This window comes from Emys orbicularis, chromosome 8 (genome assembly GCF_028017835.1).
Source record: "Emys orbicularis isolate rEmyOrb1 chromosome 8, rEmyOrb1.hap1, whole genome shotgun sequence".
Taxonomy (NCBI): domain Eukaryota; kingdom Metazoa; phylum Chordata; order Testudines; family Emydidae; genus Emys; species Emys orbicularis.
The window spans coordinates 82,863,068-82,884,932 of NC_088690.1; the positions used below are offsets into that span (position 1 = coordinate 82,863,068).

General features: G+C 39.7%; 1 protein-coding gene across 1 annotated transcript in view; it reads right to left on the minus strand.

Moving 5' to 3' along the window:
* Positions 1–21,865, minus strand: part of DOCK2 (dedicator of cytokinesis 2) — a 500,992-nt gene that overhangs the window by 271,874 nt on the left and 207,253 nt on the right. The window contains exon 27 of the mRNA XM_065410088.1: positions 9,938–10,033. Coding sequence (XP_065266160.1) covers positions 9,938–10,033 — 96 coding nt within the window. The remainder of the gene's footprint in view (positions 1–9,937; positions 10,034–21,865) is intronic.

Sequence of the window (21,865 nt, forward strand, 5' to 3'; positions counted from 1 at the left end):
TGTTAAGATTATGGAGGTTAAAAGGTCCTGTTTCAATACATTTTCAATTCTAGTCTGATGTATAAATGTATTGGTGTGTTTAGTTATCAATAACACTAAAATATAAGAGCCAGAGAACACCGTGACTACTTGAGTTGAAATTGAGCTGCTCTTTAGACAAGGCCCTTCACTTCTGGTTTTTATTTTGTTTAAAATTTATCAGTATTTATTACAAAAATGATAAAATGTGTGAAAATCAGTGCAAAAAATTAACATCACAATTTTCAGGATAAATATTGGTGTAAATGCTGTGATGGGAGAACACAGAAAGAGAAAGGTCAGAGTATTGAAAGTAAAAGCAGTTCAATGCTGTGGTTTATTTCATGAACTTTAGTTTACCATGCGCATGTGTGGGGCATCTTCCACTACATTGCCTTACTTCAAATAACCTCGCATTTTCCACTTAAACTAATTTATTATTAATAAACATCTACCTAATGTAATGTGTTGGATTTTCTTAACATAATTGGTATTTTCATGTACCTGAGTGGTCCAAAATTGAGGTGAAAGTCAATGAAAAACCCAATACTTTTTCAAAACCCAGGAATAAAAATCAGTAAAAACTGAAAATAAAGGGCCTTATCTACAGGGAATGGTACGATTATTAAAACGTTAAGTGTACATGACAAAATAAGCAGTCCAAAAATGTAATTTCAGGCTGTCATCTCTTTTCCTTGTATGCCAAAAGCACTGCATGCTGTAGGACAAGTGATGTTGTAGCCATGTTGGTCCCAGGATATTAGCGAGACATGGTGGATGAAGTAATAGCTTTTATTGGATGGAACAACTTCTTTTGGTGAGAGAGAAAAGCTGACACAGAGCTCTTCTTGAGATCAGGCAAAAGAGCTCTGTGTAGCTCGAAAGCTTTTTTCTCTCACCAACAAAAATTGGTCCAAAAGAGATATTACCTCACCCACTTTGTAGGACAAGTGAGTGATTTAGGAAAACAAATATTTTCTAGCTCACAAGAAATTCCCAAACAAAATACCTGCTTTAGCATTAGTTAAGGTTGTTCTCATCAAACCAAACAATAAAAAAGAAATACAAAGTTAAGGATTAAAATGTTATAAAGTCAAGCACTCAAGATAGGAAATGTCAGAACAAGAAATGCTCATGCAAACTTGATTCAGTCCCTCATGCATATGCATTATGATGTAGCCCTTAATTAGATGCAAAGTGACGACCTGTGAAAAGTTTAGTGTAAGAAACTAGCTCAGCATCAGATAGGAACATAGTGGCAGAAGCAGGATAGAATCCAAGTTTCTAGGGTGGAGTTCAATTGCCCTAACCATGAGACCATCCTTTCCCTTCCCGCAATCCCCTGCTTCATGTCACTACAGACCTTCTAACTTCTGTAACCAATGAGGCAGGAATCCCAAAGACAACAGACTGCTTCACTACACAATCCTGATTCACCCCCAGATCAGGTCCATCCTGTGCACTGAATGAATGTATGAATGAATGAATGAATAAAACATAATGTGGCATCATGCAATATGAGATTGTATACTACAAGATGATATTTTTCTAAACTTAATTTTCATTTATAACTCTCCAAGAACTTTACAAAGGCAGGACACACTGTATTATTATCCATGTGCAAACATTAGCACAGAGAGACTAACAGCCACAACAAGTAAGTGATACAGGCAGGAAAGACTCAACAGATTAAAATAAAAACTACACCTGAAAATCTATTTGCTGCAACAATCGATAAAAATAGTGGTGGTAATCTAATGCAGTGGTTCTCAGTAGGGGTACGCATGCCTCTGGGGTTATGTCAATTCATCTAGATATTTGCCTATTTTTACATCAGGCTTCCTAAAAAGCACCAGTGAAGTCAGTACAAATTAAAATTTCATACAAATTACTTGTTTATGTTGCTCTATATACTATCTTATACGGCCATGTGTATATGCACTGTATTAGGCATGCATTCTAGGTCATTTACTTATGCATGCAAGCATGTAAATGACATTGAAGCTGTCATGGTGTGTATGTGGTTGCAATGTAAGAATGGATAGATTTTTAAAACGAGGAGCTGAAAGCGGCGGTAGTGGCAACATTCAAAATTGTAAGTACACCTCTACCTCGATATAATGCTGTCCTCAGGAGCCAAAAAATCTTACCGCATTATAGGTGAAACCGTGTTATTTCGAACGTGCTTTGATCCACCGGAGTGTGCAGCCCCGCCTCCCCCCCGGAGCACTGCTTTACCGCGTTATATCCAAATTCGTGTTATATAGCGCCCCGTTTTGTTTGTTTTTTTCGGGGTAGAGGTGTAATTGAAAATGACTGAAAATAAAACCATAGTGAGTTCTGCAAGGAATATATTGCTTCTGGATTCACATCTACAAATAGCAATCCATCTCAAGCTTTGTGCTTCCTTTGCGGAGGAACTCAAATCAAATAACAGCATGAAGCTAGCACATTTGCAACGATATTTGAAGACAAAACACCCTGTGCATGCGGGCAGTAGAATTTTTTCAAAGAAAGCTTTGAGTTCCAGACTTACCAGCTTAAAATGAAAAAAAGCTTTTGTAAGCACTATACCATCTGCTATATGTTTTAAAGTGAGGTGAAACTTAGGGTACGCAAGACAAATCAGACTCCTGAAAGGTTGAGAACCACTGATCTAATGTTAAAAACACATAGAAACTCATTGATCTCACTCTTTATTTAAACTATAGAGCGACTTAGTTTTCTATCTCCCACTTCCAATAAAAACTTTTTTTAAAAACATTGGTGTGTTACAATAACAATCAGGGCTAGCTCCAGTGTTTTTGCTGTCCCAAGCAGCGGGGGGGGGGGGGGGGGGGGAAAGCTCTACCTCCGCCACTTATTCGGCAATTTGGCAGCAGGTCCTTTCCTCTGAGAGGCACTGAGGGACCTGCCGCCGAATTGCCACCGAAGACTCAGACGTGCCGTCCCTTTCCGTTGGCCGCCCCAAGCACCTGCTTGCTGCACTGGTGCCTGGAGCCAGCCCTGATAACAATGAGAAGTCCAGAGCATTTTTTTTTCACATTTAGTAGTTGTTTGTTTTCAAGTTTGTTCCTAGCACAATAACATTTACAGACTTCATGGGTTTATTTTTGTCTATCCATTGTGTCCATGGCTACCAGCCTACTGCTTTTGTTTGCTGGTACCATAATGATGTCAGTCTGATGAGTCAAACTGAGTTAATGCCAGCTTTTCACTGAGTATTAGATTTCAAGGAGTGCACAAGATGTATTATTAACATCATCTGAACATTTTCATGAAAAGACTTATTGAATGGAAGGTGTCAGATCTCTTGATAGGTTTTCATCTTAAGGTTTTAAGTATATTTCAATTTCTCTTTTGTGTCTCTCCAATTTTCCAGCTAACATTATTTAAGGCTCAGACACAAAATTAAAAGATGCTTTCTACAATTATTCCATTGTGTTCTCTCAGGAACGGTACAACGATATATGCCTAGGAGCAAGCATTCTCTGTTCATGGTTTGAACCTGTTAGGAGGGCAGCAGACAACCTGATAGAAGGAGCTTCTCACCTGCGTGTCCTCCCACAGACACTGTTTATGGTATCTGGCTCTATGTATATCGAATACTACAGGTGCCAGCAGGGATGGAAGTGTCACGCAGATTGACTAGCAACCAACCTCTAATAAAAAAGACAAAATCTACAGCAAGTGGTGTCTGACTCACCTTATTCTAGCTGCCAGACTACAAAAGCAACCAGAAATCATTTTAATAAGTCTGTGTCTGATCTAAATAGTGACCCTTTTTACTCATACTCCATGCATTTATACTGCAGGCTATTTGATCTCTGAAGACGCTTTGAAAGCAGATTTCATTTTTCAAGTAAAAAAATCACTTACAAGCCTGTTATCACCCCCATTAAATTTAAAGCAAAACGGACAAATTCATCCTAGCTGTAACTCCATTTACACCCAATCAAGTTGAACCTAGGATACAACTGACCCAAAGGGCATTTTTAAATCTATATTTTCCACATTTGTGTGGTTTACTTTTTCAATTTATTTAAACATGGATAGTGAAAGGGGCCTGTATTCATTTCTAGTTCCATGTTTTATTGTTGGAGGGACACCAGCCTGATGTTGTCACATTTGGGTTCACACAGAGGTAGCCAATGTTTAAATCTAAAACATTTTTTCATTTAAATTACATCAAAATATTCCCAGGCAAAATCCTACACTCCTGACTGAGGCCCTCACTCTCATTGACAATTTTGCCTTAAAAGGAAGGATGTAGCCCCCTGATTTTTAAAAGGTATTTAGGAGTTGTTGCACTCATCACTGATTTAGGAGTAAAAAATCTCATATTCAAAAGAGATTTATGCTCTTAATCCCATTGACAGTGGATGGAGTTTAGACCCCTAACTCAGTTAAGCATTGCAATGCTCCTTGCAGTGATGCCTAAATACTTTTAAAAATCTGAGTGTTAAAGATTTACTCATCTTCTTTAGTGTTAGACTTTAGCAACTGTTTCTCTTTCACAGAACAATGACATTTGGACATAACCGTCAGCATCCCTCTACATCTGCTATAATGAAATCTTTTCTTTTAATTAACAGCATTGAATATTTTCTTTTAAAATGACATGATGTTCCCTTTTAAAATCTCCCATTGAATTTCTTCATGTGACAATTTCTTGTCACAAATAGTTTCTAACAAGCTTTTTACTTGTTCTGACTTTTTTTTTTAAAAAAAAAGAATTTACATTCTCTGCACACAAGGACAAGGGAACCAGGAGGCATTTAAACTTTTTATATTCCCATCAATTTTTGCTGTGATGACTGACTTTCATTTGGTTCATTACAACACTAGGAATATCAGGGCAAAATTAGTCACTTAAAATGGTGTCTTCCTAGTTCCATAATACTAGCAATATTAGTGTCACAGTAATTCTGCACATTTACAGGGGGAAGTGTCCACACTGCACTTGGTGTTAGGTCATTGGAGCTCCATGACTACAAAATTAAAGCGACACTGTTCACCTAAAATTATATCGTGCAAGTAAACTAATGTCCTTAACAATGCTACTAGTGACACCCTTGTTACACCAAAACAAAATTCAAATCCAATTTCCTCATCACCCTTTTTTCCCTCTTTTATTTTCAGTGACCAAGCTCAGAAAAATGCACATAAGAGAATAAAGTCACTTTCAGTTCATTTATAGTTTGTTTCACAGTTGATTTCTTTATGCTGCAATGTAGCTGTTTCAAACACTGCAGGGGAGCATTTACTTTCATTAGATATTTTTATTGCATTCATTACATTTTTAAATAAAATGTGTAAACTTGTCTACTCATCTTTTTTTCCCTCCAAAGTTGAGATCAAAATCTAAAGGGATACCTTTGGCTTACTCAGGCTTCTGTCTGAAATGTTTTAACTTGCTGTGTTTACAAGTAGTGCTTAATTAGTGTAATTGAAAGAGATTAGTGAAAAAGAAAATGGCTTTTCCCATTTGTTCCCTCTGTGCAATGGCGTCACTCGGTAGAATCACTTTGAGTATTTCCCCTGTATAGTCAATTTCTCTTGTTTGTACTGTTCTTCACACTGTAAACAAACTCTCTTAAAAAAAGATAAATATATTAAATCCAAAAAGCAGCACAGGGAGTCAGCATCAAATGTACTTCAAATTTATTTTTTAGTTTAGGTTTACTAGATTTAAGCTAAGTTGACATTGTTATAGTAACTGTCATAGCAGTTCATATCAGGCATCATTTCAAGTACCATAGTTGTAGTACGTTACATAGAACAGCAATAATTTAGATGAGATGGTGGATTGTATCCCTTCTTAAAGAATTTCATGAGTTATTTGAGATTACTTTTTTTCTGCTTTCCACACTCAGAAGGAACTTCAATTAAATTTGAAACTTACACCTGTCCAAATGATAGCTGCAAGCCAACATCAAAACTAAAATTTTCTACAGAAAACACTAATTAAAAATGGCTTCAGCCATCCCACAGCATCCTATCTGTATTTCTAGAGTCTCAAGCACCATAGTTTTTATAGTAGACCTCGGATTATCTACGCATTCTGTAGAAAGCCACACTGCATACTTATGCAGATCACCTCTAAAAGTTATAGTAGCCAGAACTTTCAGAAATTGTATAGCCACATCAAGAATCGTGAAAACAATTCTGATACACCAGCCCAAAGAAACAGTGGCTGTGATCTCTACGTTGTAATCCCTGGTTTCTTTTGCCATTTCTAGTCTTTCAAGTACTTAGCTTACTAGCAGTTAGATGGATTGCGGAAGCAGTGTGTTCCATCCCTGTCGACTCTAGTGAGCAGTTTGCACCACTCCACATTTTCCATGCTATCTTTTCAAGGACAAAGTCTAGGTGGCTTGTTTGTTTTTGATTTAGGGATTTGGTGGAAGGAAGGTGTTTTTATTTTGTTTTAAATGAAAAAGAGATTCTTCTTTATTGGTCACCAGGTCAATTCTGTTAAGAGGCTCTACATCTCATACGTGGGATGTTGTTTTGATAGAGGATATCTTAAGGCCAAATATGCATGTGCATCTGAAAGGCATGTACCTCTGAATACAATGGGATGCACGCAGGCATCCAGGTTTGGACCTTAACATTGAGTGCAATTTTTATGAGTAAGCTAGGCAGGGCCGGCTCCAGGGTTTTGGCCGCCCCACGCAGCCAAAAAAAAAAAAAAAAAAAAGCCGCGATCGCGATCTGCGGCGGCAATTCGGCGGGAGGTCCTTTGCTCCCAGCGGGAGTGAGGGACCATCCGCCGAATTGCCGCCGAATACCTGGACGTGCCGCCCCTCTCCGCAGCGGCCGCCCCAAGCACCTGCTTGCCAGGCTGGTGCCTGGAGCCGGCCCTGAAGCTAGGCTTACTCATACATTACAGTAAAAGTACTTGCTTATCCACATGCTTTTTCAATGGACTGCAACAAACCCCATCTTCATGATGTAGTACTCATCCTAGTAGGCCTGCTGAAATTTAGCTTGTATTTGTGATTTAGATTTGGTTTCTGATCATTCACCATACTCAAAACCAATTCAGCAATATTCATCTACAGATTATATACACCTCTACCCCGATATAACGCGGTCCTCGGGAGCCAAAAAATCTCACAGCCTTATAGGTGAGACTGCGTTATATCAGGTTCGGTCCGGTACGGACTGGACCAGCTTCTCCGGCAGTGATTTAAAGGGCACGGTGCTCCAGCCACTGCGGGGAGCCCCGGGCCCTTTAAATCACCGCCGGAGCTCCGGCAGCGGGGCTCAGGCGGGGATTTAAAGGGCCTGGGGCTCCCCGCAGCGGCCAGAGCCTCTGGCCCTTTAAATCACCGCCGTGGCTCCAGCAGCTGGGCTCGGGTGGCGCTTTAAAGGGCCCGGGGCTCCCCGCTGCTTTACCGCGTTATATCCGAATTTGTGTTATATCAGGTCGCGTTCTATCGGGGTAGAGGTGTATATATATAATGTGCTCAAAACCAGGGCCTCTGTGTGCATGTACAAGTAACCTTCAAACCTCCAATATGCAACCAAAATTGACTTTCAAAGTCATTAGATCTCCATCTAAAACCACTTCTGACTTCTTCCTTACTGTATCTCTCTCTCTCACTCACATACACACAAAAAACTGACCGCACATTTGAGACTTACACGGAGTGCTGAAAGGTAAAATATTTGGACTCTGATGGATCAATGGAGAAATGATTTCTGGAACTGACGGACTCCCACTTTACCTACACTGCCTCTAGTGCTAAAATGTTCAAATTGGCGGGATTGTTAGCCAATTTCCCCTCTGCAGAATTCACTATCCCTTGCATTCTAATTCAATAACTCTCTCTTATAACTTGGATGCAAACCATTCAGCTTTACAAATCAAAACCAACACCTTGAACTTCATCTGGAAATAGAAGGAGCCATTGCTGCCTTGGGAGGACAAGTCCCACCTTTAAGTAAGTGGTATGTAGATACTTTTCAGAAGAGCATAAGAATTTATAATGCTGGGGATTAATGTAAAATACATGATATAGTGTTACCCCTTTTGACCCTAGCAGCTACCCAGAAGTTCAGGGGTCTAGCAGATTGTCCTAGTTAGGGGTAGAAATAGGCGGTAATCAGATATTTCTTCGATGCAGTTTTGTTTATCTACAACGTCCTGTGTCTCAAAGTAGCTTAATTTGCTCACAGCACCAAGAGCACTCTTTCAGCCTGCATCCCACCCATAAACCTCTCCCCAGGCTTCTTCCAGAGCTATACACCAACAAGGCTGGGCCCAGGATTCCTGGGGGGCTCAACCCCCAACCTTGTCGTGGTTATGAGGAATCTGCCACACAGGAGAGTGAAAGGGGAGCCCTTGAGGTCAGGCAGGCCTCTGGGTAAAGGAAATGGGAGCAAGGAGTCAGATCCTTTCGCTAGCCCATTTCACCAAGGTAGTGTATAAGCCAGGAAAGTTCCCCACAATAGCGGGACCATTCCCCTGCTTACACTGGTAACCCTAGTCTAAATCTGGGTGGGTTCACATACCCTTTTTGTCTTAGGTGGAGGCTTGTGATTAATTCATCTTTACAGCTAAATTAAGTGAAGGGTGCATTCATACCCATCAGTCTCAACAAAGTTTGTGACCCATGCAGCCGCTTTCCCAGCCTAACAACAAACAACATACAAATGCAGGGCCAGATTCTGCAACTTTTACTCCCTACAAGTAGTACTATTAAAATCAGTGGGACTATTCATAAGAGTAAACACAGAAAGCACTACAGAATCTGCCCCTAAATTAAATCATAGATCAGCAGCAGTAACCCTAAAACCATTGGCTCTGCCCCCACAGCATTCCCAGGCCATGGAGCTGTGCATCTCCTGCACTGAGGTTAGCATCCCCAGTGACTATGGCCTTTTGCATGCAGCATTCACCAGATTGGGACAAGAGATTGATGTTCCCACTGTAAAGTGTCATTGACAAAAGATGGACTTTTCATCTTCCTTCCAGACACAGAGCCAAAAAAGCAGCTAGTTCCATAGATTCATAGAGTTTAAGCCCAAAAGAGACTTTTAGATCAAGTCTGACTTTCTGTATATCACAGACCATTACATTTCACCCAGTTAACCCTGTATTTAGCCTAATAACTTGTGTTTGACTGAAGCATATTTTCCAGAAAGGACCCAGTCTTGATTTGAAGACATCAAGAGACAAAGAATCGACCACTTCCCTTCCTAGTTTGTTTCTATGATTAATCACCCCTCACTGTTAAAGAATTGTACCTAGTTACTAATTTGAATTTGCCTGGCTTCAGTTTCCAGCCACTGGTTTTTCTTAGCCCTTCTCCGCTAGATTAGAGACCTTTAGTAACCAGTGTTTCCTTCCTGTGAAGGTATTTATACACTGTAGCCAAGTCATCTCTCAGTCTCCTTTCTGATAAGAAGGATAATGTCCGAATGCTGTGAAAAACAAGAGATCTCTGAAACTCAGCAGAAGAAATGCTGAAGGGGCTGCAGGTAAAATCATTTTATATAAGCTATTCAGACAACCAACTTTAAGCAGGTACTTTCATTTTAAATTAATAGAAACACTGTTTTCTGTGAGGTAGATTCTCCCCTTAAAATACAGGTATTCAGTAACTTACTTCAACACGGAAGGGATTAACATATAAACAGGACAGTGGCTAAGGCCCAAATCCTGCTGGAAATATTCAGGGTTGTGCTCATCCTGTCTGTAACAAGTCCGCTTGTGTTAAGAGGGTGAACATGATTTATCCCCTGTATTTGAAACCTGAAAACCAGTTTGCCAAAAGACCACCAAGAATGAATATTGCAGATACAGCATTAGTAGAAAAAATGGAATAAAATGGGTTTGCATGAAAACCCATCTTTAAGGCATGCTGAAGACTTTTTAAAAAAAAAATCATTTAAAAATACTACTCACTATCAAGGTGTCATCTCGCCCCATTGAAATAACAGTCCTGTTCACTGTGCGTAGTAGTTGTACCATTAGTTCTTGAATGTGATGATAAGTTGACTCCTGTAAAATAATATGAAGCCAATATTTACATAAACTCAATATTTTTTAAAGCAGAAGAAAGATTAGGTTAGTAACTACTAATGCTTTCAATAGTTGAATGGCATCCTTGAGTGAAGTAATGGACCAGTCTTACTTGCCCTGCTCACATGAGCAATCCCACACATTTCAAAAGGAATACTCATTTCAGTAAGGCAAGCAGAATATGAGCCTTCTCTTGCCAACACCTCTCCCTAGTCTCACATTAGTTCCAGTCAATATGGTTGGTTATCAGACTATCATAACGTCCTAGTGACAGAGAACATATGTCCAAGAGAAAACTGAACAGTGGCACAAGCAGTTACAAATGCTAATAGCCACTAAGTTTGCTTTAAAAAAAAAGTTTTATGATTAAGGAATAATCATACAGTGAAGGAAAATACCTTTGTTTCCAGGTTTGCATCTCACAACCAGACCACCACCCACTGTGGTGGTAATCCTTCTTCATAAAGTACTTAAGCATTATGCTGACAAATGCAGTTTTAAAAAAAACTATAATATGGAAGCTACTGCCCGGATCCCTCACTAATCCTACTCTGCTAGTTAAACAAGAGACTTTTTGTCATGTCTCTAGGAATGCTTTGGGTTTTTGTTTTTTTTAGCATAACTCTCAGAAATCACAGAAATGAAATCTTAAGTCTTTCACTCAAGACAGTACAACTGACTTCACCTGCCAGCAGACCATATAAGCAGATTTTTCAGACTTATGTAAGTATGTATGAGAAGCTCCCAAGTGCATGAGCCAGACCTATTTTTCATTTAACAGAGCTGTAAGCCTGCAGTTCTTCATTCATACTCTTTACTGTGTTCTATAGCTTCACATCTGTCATGGTAATCATTGGAATTTTACAAACTGAAGATGGTTGGTAGTAGACTCAAGTGACATTAATGAGTTTTTGTTTCTGAAATACATGTCAAATTATAGCAGCAGCTAATAAGTTTGTCTGTATTTTTATCACAAAACCTATTTGTATAGGATTTATAACCCTGTAATAAAAGAAATCAGCATGTAATACAATTGGGAAAGTTCTCAAACAGATGTTTTTCAAAACTTTAAAAAATTTTCCTTTCCAAACAATTCAACATAATTTCATCAAAAAGTTTAGGGCAATATGATTCTGATGTTAATTTCACTGATTTTTCTGAGTTATTAGTCACTTAATACTAACCGAATATATATTTTGTGGCTTTTTATACTTTACAAACTCATAATATCCTGCTGTACTATAATTATTTTGCTGCTATAGAGTTATTCCTCAGTTCATGTTTTTGCCACAATGGGAATTTTCTGTAATATATTTTATGAAACCTAGCATGCCTCAGTTTCCCTCTGTACATTGCATTGCTACCCAGTAGGTGCAAAAGGATTAACACTGCTACTGGAACAGTACAGGAGACAGAAGGTGTTTGCCCTTCGGTCACCTTGCTGTCTGGTGAAATGAAGAGTCGTTAAAAAAACTGTGTGAAGCCGACCCAAATCAACAGAGGGTCCAGCATGACAAATAGATGCCCCACACACTGAACAATCCATACCTAACAGCAGGAAACCCCAGTAGACGGGACTTGTGACCTGAGCTGGAGAACAAGGTGTAAAGGTGACTGGAAAGAAAGGCGGCCCTTTTGGAGGGACACAGGAACTCTGACTGGATGAATAAAAGGACACGAGAGGGAGCCAGAGATGGAGTCCATCATCATAGCTGGGCTGACTCATCATGGCACTGGTTTCACCAGGATGGCCCATGGCTTAACTTCTGCCTCTCTGTGCTAACCTAACCTTCCATACTCCAGGTGACTAATAAATGGTTATATTGTTTTGAAAAGGCTGCCTGTATATGCTGAGCCTAGTGGCCTTTTAGGCAACGCTGAGAGCTTCTTAACGAGGCTTTGACCAATATTCCCTTTAAGGACCATTAACCAGGGGACAGGGCTATTCAGGGAGAATAGGGGTTTAAAAACAGCTAGCTCCTAAGCTACCAGAGGAGCTAATGAACAGGAGCAGCTAACAGGGTTGTTTTGCACGGGTGTTTAGAGGGGGAGTCTGAGAGCCAGATACATCTCATTAATATTCTCTACACATAGGCCAATAAACACCCCCCGCCCAAATCAAAACAAAAAACACCCAAGAAAAAAGGCTGCACAAGATCTGGTCCAAGAGGTGAATATAGCTGAATTGCTCAGTACACAAAAATGAGAAAGCTAGCTAAATGAAAATTAAAAGAAATAGTCACAAAAGAGAAATGCCTGCAAGCTGCATGGCAACTTTTTAGGAACAGTATCATAGAGGCTCCAATTAAAAGTATATCCCAAATTTAAAAAAATAGTAAAAGGACTAAAAAAGTGCCATGATAACTAAACAAAAAAGTAAAAGAAGTGGTTAGAGGCAAGAGGCGTCCTTTCAAAACTGGAAGTCAGATCCTACTGAGGAAAATAGAAAGGAGCATCAAATCTGGCAAGTCAAGTGTAAAAGTATAATTAGTCAGGCCAAAAAAGAATTTGAAGAGCATCTAGCAAAAGATGTGTTAGTCTCTAAGGTGCCACAAGTACTCCTGTTCTTCTAGCAAAAGACTCACACTAAGAGCAAAAAAAAATTAATTTAAGTATCTCAGAAGCAGGAAGCCTGCCAAACCATCAGTGGGGCCACTAGACAATCAAAGTGCCAAAGGAGCACTCAAGGAAGATAAGGCCATTGCGGAGACTCTAAATGAATTCTTTGCATTGATCTTCACTGCAGAGGATGAGAAAGAGATTCCCACCCCAATCCACCTTTATAGGAGACAAATCTGAAGAACTGCCACAGATTGAGGGGTAAATAGAGGAGGTTTTGGAACAAATTGGTAAGTTAAACAGTAATATGTCACCAGGACCAGATGCTTATTCACCCAAGAGTTCTGAAAGAACTCAAATATGAAATTGCAGAACTACTAACTGTGGTATGTAACCTATCACATATATTAGATTCTGTACCAGATGACTGGAGGATAGCTAATGTAACACCAATTCTTTAAAAAGGCGCCAGAGGCAATCCTGGCAATTACAGGCCAGTAAGCTTAACTTCAGTATCAGGAAAATTGGTTGAAACTATAGTAAAGAACAAAATTATCAGACACATATATTAACATGATATGATGAGGAAGAGTCAATATAGCTTTTGTAAAGGGAAATCATGCCTCACCAATCTATTAGAATTCTTTGAGAAAGTCAACAAACATGTGGACACGAGTGATCCAGTGGACATAGTATACTTGGACTTTCAGAAAGCCTTTGACAAGGTCCATTACCAAAGGCTCTTAAGCAAAGTAAGCAGTCACGAGATAAGAAGGAAGATCCTCTCATGGATCAGTAACTGGTTAAAAGACAGGAAAAAAAGGGTAGGAATAAAGGGTCAGTTTTCACAGTGAAGAGAGGTAAATAGCAGGTCCGCCCCCCCCCCCCCAGGATCTGTACTGGGACCAGTGCTGTTCAACAAATTCATAAATTACCTGGGAAATGGGGTGAACAGTGAAGTGGAAAAATTTGCAGATGATACAAAATTATTGAAGATAGTTAAATCCAAAGCAGACTGTGAGGAGTTGCAAAAGAATCTCATGAAACTGAGTGACTGGGCAACAAAATGGAAGACGAAATTCAATGTTGATAAATGCAAAGTACTGCACGTTGGAAAACATAATCCCAACTATACATACAAAATTATGGAATCCAAATTAGGTGTCACCACTCGAGAAAGAGATCTTGGAATCATCATCGATAGTTCTCTGAAAACATCTGCTCAATGTGCAGTGGCAGTCAAAAAGGTAACAGAATGTTAGGAACTATTAGGAAATGAATAGAATATAAGACAGAAAATATCATACTGCCAGTATATAAATCCATGGTATGCCCACACCTTGAATACTGTGTGCAGTTCTGGTCACCCCATCTCAATAAAATTATATTGGAAATGGAAAAGGTACAGATGAGGGCAACAAAAATGATTAGGGGTATGGAACAGCTTCCATACAAGGAGAGACTAAAAAGACTGGGACTTTTCAACTTGGAAAAGAGACCACTGAGGGAAGATATGATAGAAGTCTATAAAATCATGAATAGTGTAGAGAAAGTGAATAAGGAAGTGTTATTTATCCCATCACATAACACAGGAACCAGAGGTCACCCAATGAAATTAATGGGCCGCAGGTTGAACACAAACATAAGGAAGAAATTCTTCACACAATGCACAGTCAATCTGTGGAATTTGTTGCATGGGGATGTTGTGAAGGCCAAAACTATAACAGGGTTCAAAAAAGAATTAGATAAGTTCATGGAGGGTAGGTCCATCAATGGGTATTAGCTAAGATGGTCAGGGATGCAACCCCATGCTCTGGGTGTCCCTAGCCTCTTACTGCCAGAAGCTGGGAGTAGATGACAAGGGATGAATCAGTCGAGAAATTGCGCTCTTCTGTTCATTCTCTCTGAAGCATCTGGCATTGGCCACTGCCTGAAGACAGGATACTGGAATAGATGGACCACTGGTCTGACCCAATATGGCCGTTCTTATGTTCTTAACTCCATGTCACTTGTTCAATATCCCTGCCACCTCTACAAGAGCAGAGTTACCAGATGTGTATTCCAATTGTTGGCTTATCAACTCCAATATTTATAATGCTCTTCACGGTTTCATTTATAAAAAGTCATTATTTTTTATTGGTATGCAGATTATATACACAAACTCTAAGTAGCTATCTTCGTTTTTTCTACCGTTATCATTTTGGCTAGTTTGGAAGCCTAAAAAGTAATGAACTGTTTGAAACACAACTCTAATAAAATGGAATAGCTTTTTATTGGATTAAAAGGATGCACGGAGTTGTTTTTTACTATCCCAAGATTAACATACCAAATACTCTTCCTCCCTATGCTATGCTAATAAATTTCAGAACCTTGGGATGGATCACAGATTCTTAACTATCATCTGATAGTCATGCCCTTGCAGTTACTGAATCTGCCCATTTTTTCAGCACCTCAGGCATATTGCTAGAATGAAAGTTATCCTCTCAAATATTTCATTATATTTATTAAATCCATACCTCTAGTTTCTATATGCAACTAAACATTATTTATGGACTCAGTCTATCCCTCTAAGAGTTCAAATTATTGAACATGCTGCTAGGGTTCCAACATCCATGCACACAGTTCCCCCATTATCGAGTTACTATTAGAATATAATTAATGACTTATATTCCCACTCATTTTATTAGGCCTGGAGAAGTTATTCATTGGGTATAAAATTAATGCAAATTTACCCAGTTTGTTCACAAATTGATCTTGACATCTATAAATATAATTGTTGTAAGTATTTGCTGAACAGCCTGGACAACCGTTTGTGAGTAAGTGAGGTATTTGAGAAGAATTTGCTTTGACTACCATGGGATTTTGCAGTTTGGAAGACAAGATCTCTTCTAGTTTGAGCATGTGTCAATCCTCATTGTGAATGCAATGGGATTAGGGGTCTCAATTTAGTAGTGGTAGATGTTTATCCACTACAAGAGCTGGACGAATGACTGATTTTTCAGTTCTCTGGCAGTTCGGGGAGCAGGGAGAGGGAATCAGTTCAACTCACACTGAATCTGAAAATAGCAAAAAAATTCAGTGAACAAAAATACATCCATTTTGGTTTTGAACAAACACACTCAAAATGGACTTTTCTGGGTTGTGGCGGACTCTCTTCTAACTTTTAAAATATCAGGTAGAGCACAGACCTTGGAAGTGGGAGGCTATGGGATATTCTGGCACAGGTCTCTCTGAATCATTGGGCTAAAAATGATATGGGAGTCCTCCTCCAACTCCCAAAACTATTTGACAAATTCATGAACAGCATCAGGTCGACCGAAACTGCATTTTGGGGTGAATCAACTATTCATCTGACAAATTTCACCTACCATTATCCACTACCATGATCCATTATCCATCCATTTGCTATAGTATGATTACGTATCTCCGCTTCAATAACATTCAAAACTAGGGGTGCCAGAAATAAAGTTTGAAACATTGCAGCAGAGTGGAGTGTAGAAGTTTCCAATGGCCTGTATTCAGTCAGCATACACTCATATATGGTGGGAAAGTTTGCAAAGTCAAACTCTTACAAGTTAGGAAATGTCAGAACTTAGGTTGCCTGTGGAACCTTAATCGCCCCCTTATGCATATGCAATATGATACAGTCTGTAATTGCTTGGCTATATACTATTTCTTCCACAGGACCCCCTGCCTCCAGATGCTGCTCACCAAATGAGCAGCTATTCAATATTGTTTTATTCTCATTGCTCCCTGCGTGGCCACAGGACTTATATACTGCTCAATATTCAAACCCTGCTGTGCAGAGGGAATTAACACATTCCTCGTGGGCTGTTTTAGGACTCTCATCAGATACAATAGTGAGTGCTTCACAAACATTAATGAATGTATTTTCACAATACCTCTGTGAGATGAGATGGTGGTACTATCCCCATTTTACAGGTGAGGAACTGACGCATAGAGAGAACAAGTTCATAGATAGCCACTAGGATTAAGTGCCCAATTTGAGATGCCTGGTACCTGATTTTTCAGATATTTATCATTATATAGCACTTTATATGGTCAAAGCACAGCACACATGGACTTCAGCTTCAACTGTGCTTAGCACTTCTGAAAACCAGACCTGAGGGTCTCAAGACAGGCACCCAGAAACTGTGGAACACACAATTGGTGACTCTTGTTAAAAGTCTGGTTTCAGTAACTAACCTAGCATCACATAGAAAGTCTGTGGCAGAAGCAGGAATAGAATCCTGTACTCCACGCCAGCATTCAACTGCCTTAACCATGAGACCATTCTTTTTCATCCTGCAATCCCCTGCCAAACACACACCATCCAATTTCAGCAACAAATGAGTCAGGGATAATAGAGACAATAGCTTCCTTCACTACAAACCCGGATTCATCCCAGAGCAGATCTATCCTGTACACTAAAGGTCTTGTTGGAAAAACAGTATGCAATCATGGAACCAAAGACTAGGTTTGCCAAAAATAAGGGACAGTTTTCTTAACACCCCACCCCACTCCTCCTCCTGATATTATCATTAGTAATAAATAAAATAAAATAATAATAATAATAATAATAATAACCCTACATTCGCCAGGATATTTCTTGCTGCTTTTTTGCAGCACTCAGCAACTCCCAATCTTGTTGTACAGAGATGAAGAAATAAGGTACCGTTAGCAACCCTACTAAAGACTACCATAATAGACATGCACAAGGGTGCTAAATTAAGGTTGCACAGGCAACCTTAATTCTGGCATTTCCTAACTTTTGGGGCTTGCCTCTGAAACTTTAATAACACTGCTCTACAGCCAAAATGCTTCTGAAATAAATGTAGTCAAACTTTACTAATTCTGGGTCACTGAGAATGAAAATGATGCTTAAAATTGTTGATTGGCTCTAGTTTTCAAGATATGCTATTGGGTCAGTATATACGACCCTTGACTTGTCTTGGGAATGGCGGAGGATAAGTGAGTTATAAAGGGAAGGGATCTCAATTTAAACCAGAAATGACTAAAATACATCTTTGACTGGATCTATGAATAAATCTATGACTGGGTTTGGACAGTACTTGCTTTTTAGGCAAAACAATGAATGATGCAATCTGAAGCTGGTATTGCATCATACATGATATGAATTGCATCATGTTATTCCTAGAAGTCATGGATGATGCAATCATAACGAAGCTTACATCACTCTGCTGAACAAATTGCTGTATATCAGCTCTAGAAATCATACAGTGTCGTGCTCTCTTATTTGTCAGTGTTTGATTTTGCAAAGGGACACATTTCTGTTTAGCCAAAGTGAGCAGAGATGCCTGGTACTTGTGTGAACAGTGCAGATAACTTCTGCTATGTTTGTGGTGAAGTGACTTTTGCATCACAAAAGCGCAGTATAACCACTATGCTTAAGAAAGCCTATCACCTTTATTTTGGCTTCAAAATTGGAGATCAGGACAAGAGGTGGGCCCCACACATATGCTGCAACACTTGTGCAACAAATCTTCGCCAGTGGTTGAACAGGAAAAGGAAATCTATGCCTTTTGCAGTGCCAATGATTTGGAGAGAGCCAACAGATCATACCAGCAATTGTTACTTCTGCATGGTGCCTCCAGTTGGGAAAGGTGTGTCAAAGAAGAAAAAGTGGACTGTGCATTATCCAAACATTCCATCAGCTATACGCCCAGTACCCCACGGAGAAGGACTGCCGGTTCCTGATGCACCAGAATCATTCTCACTTGAGTCAGACGAGGAAGAGGAAGAGGATGAAACTTCTGGTCCTGAACCATCAATGTCACAGGACCCACATTTTCTCCCATCCTCCTCCTCTGAACCACACCTCATAACACAAGGTGAACCGAATGACCTTGTCAGGGATTTGGAACTACCCAAGAGTAAGGCAGAGCTGTTGGGCTCCAGACTACAGCAGTGGAATCTCCTGGCAGGTGATGTTAGTGTTTCCATGTTCCGTGACCGTCAAAAGGATCTTGTCCCATTCTTCTTCATGGAAGGTGATCTTGTAGCCTGCAACAACATCGATGGTGTGATGGCAGCCCTCAACATCGTTCACGATCCAGATGAGTGGAGACTGTTCATTGATTCATCGAAGACGAGTCTTAAAGCTGTTTTACTGCATAATGGCAATGTTTTGCCATCAATTCCAGTTGGTCATGCAGTCCATATGAAGGAAACCTATGACAACATGAAACAACTTTTGAGGTGAATAAACTATGACCAACATCAGTGGCAGCTTTGTGGCAATTTGAAGGTTGTTGCTCTCTTGCTTGGTCTGCAGACTGGATACACAAAGTACTGCTGTTTTCTTTGCGAATGGGATAGTCGTGCAAGAGATTCCCACTACATCAAGAAAGATTGGCCACTCCGACAGTCATTGGAGCCTGGGAGGAAAAGTGTTCAGCATCCACCACTTGTTGAATCAAGGAAGATTTTGTTACCACCCTTACACATCAAGCTGGGTCTGATAAAGAACTTTGTCAAGGCCATTGACAAAACACAAGCAGCTTTCAAGTACCTCCGTGGAAAATTTCCAAGGTTAAGTGAAGCTAAGATAAAGGAAGGTGTCTTTGTTGGTCCTCAGATTCGTTAACTTCTTCGAGCTGATGCATTTGACCATGCACTGCTTGGCAAGGAAAAGACGGCATGGAAAGCCTTCCAGTTAGTGGCAATAAATTTTCTCGGAAACAACAAGGCAGACAACTACAGGTTGTTGGTGGAAAACCTCCTCAAGGCATACAAAAGCCTTGGTTGCAACATGTCACTAAAGATACATTTTTTGCACTCTCATCTAGATTTTTTTCCACCGAACTGTGGAGCAGTGAGCGACGAGCACGGCGAGCGATTTCACCAGGACATTGTAACAATGGAGAAACGCTATCAGGGCAAATGGAGCCCATCAATGCTTGCAGACTATTGCTGGACAGTGACAAGAGATGCTCCATTTAATGAATACAAGAGACAAGCCAAGAAGCGCCGAGTAGACACTGAATAGGACTAAACTATGTACATAATAGTTTTTTGCCTTTTGTTTCATAATACATTTTATTTATATAACCCTTTTGCTGATTTTTAAAGTGTTACATAAACAGGACAGGTGAAATATTATCATATAAAGCAACCATAAACACCTGAAAAGACCTAGGTTTACAATTTATGATTAAAACTCTACTATCTGCACAATATACATAGACATAAAATGGAAAAACTTAAATAGCTTAGAAACAGTAGCCAATCAGTTGTTTTAATTGTCATATTTGAATTCAGCACATCAAAATACATAATAAATAGCACATTTTATCTCTGAAGCAGACGACTTCTCAAAAATTGTAGACCAGTGTAATGTTCTCTTAATGTGGGGTTTTTTGGGTGTGGAACTACTATTTAAGTGCATCACATGTTCTACAACAGGGGTTCTCAAACTGGGGGTCGGGACTATTATGGGGGGTTATGAGGCTATTACATGGGGGGTCGTGAGCGGGCAGCCTCCACCCCAAATCCCGCTTTGCCTCCGGCATTTATAATGGTGTTAAATATATAAAAATGTGTTTTTAATTTATAAGGGGGTTGCACTCAGAAGCTTGCTATGTGAAAGGAGTTGCCAGTAAAAAAGTTTGAGAACCACTGTTCTGCAATGACTGATAATGACATCATAGCATGACACTTCCTGTGATATGGAAGTATAGCAGAAAATGTATACGTATGCATATCTGAAAGAAAACTTTACATAATATTGAAATTGTGCTAAATATGTCTAAATGACAAAGTAAATTGTACTAAAGTGAGAATAATTGTTTTGCTCCAGACCTGAAGTACAATTATTAAAATAATTGTGATAAGCTTTTCATATTACAAATCAAAAACTAAATACATACATTTATTAGAAAACTCAAAAGAGTTGTTCTCTTATGATCACACTCAGAATTTAGATGGTGCTCTTCTGCTCTTGATAAATGTGGCTAGCACTTGGTAACATACATGGAGGTTACAATAGTAGTGAGAATATATGCAGAGATCTGTTTGTCAGCCTTGTAATGAAAACATCTGCCAGCTACAGATGCTACCGTTTTCAGCAGCTCCTTTGTTTCAATGGAAGGCATCCTATTTATTTCTTTTACTTCAACACTTTGCATAATTACAAGCATTATTTTAATGTCAGACCTAAATGCCAGGAGATAATTAGCTTTTGATAATCTATCCTCATGGCAAATTTTTCATATACCTCCAGATCATGCTCCTGATGAATGTTGTTGTATTTATACCCAAGTGTGATCTTCTTTTTCAATCCTTTCTGTAGATCAGTGATTCTCAAACTGTAGGTTGTGACCCCGTTTTAATGGGGTTGCCAGGACTGGCATTAGACTTACTGGGGCCCGGGCCCGGGGCCGAAGCCCAAACCCCACCACCCGGGGCCAAAGCCTAAGGGTGTCAGCCCTGGGCATCAGAGCTCAGGCTTCGGCTTCAGCCCTGGGCAGCAGGGTTGAAGCCCATGGGCTTCGGCTTTGGCCCCCTGCCCAGGATGGTGGGGCTCAGGCTTCAGCTTTGGCCTCCCCACCTGGGGCAGCAGGGCTCAAGCTTTTGTCCCCCATCCTGGGGTCATGTAATAATTTTTGTTGTCAGAAAGGGGTCGCAGTGCAATGAAGTTTGAGAACCCCTGCTGTAGGTATTTTCCTTCTCTGAATGTATTCCAACATCTTCTGCCTGCTCATTGATGCCTAAACTCAATTATTCACCCTTAGCCCCATAGGTCTTGCCTTGAAGCACACAGCATTTGATATTGCCGTACAAAGGGAGAGTGCTGAGATTTAGCACTGGGGTTTTTTTTAACTGTAGTGTGTATTCACTGTTGAAGAAAAAAAAAAATCCTTGTACACTGTGACATATAATTTTCCATGGTAAGATGTGCTGCTAGGTCAAATTACTAAAGAGTGTATTAGTAAAGGATCAGGGAGGCAACATGCAGTTAAAAAAAAAAGGAATTAAGCTGAAAAAGCCTCTATTCCTTGCAATGCTCATTTAATATCAGCTGAAAAGTAAAATAACCACTGAGCTAAGACATCTAACATTCACCCAGAGCATAAGTTAAATGAAATAAAATAACTAACTTACAATGCAGACTCTAAGGATCTTCCAAACTCTAGTTTTTATCAACACACTTTGCCTATCCACCAGTGTGTGTTGTTACTTGGCTATGGAACACCTCCTCACACCCAGCAGCAGGAAATGTCATCTCTGAGT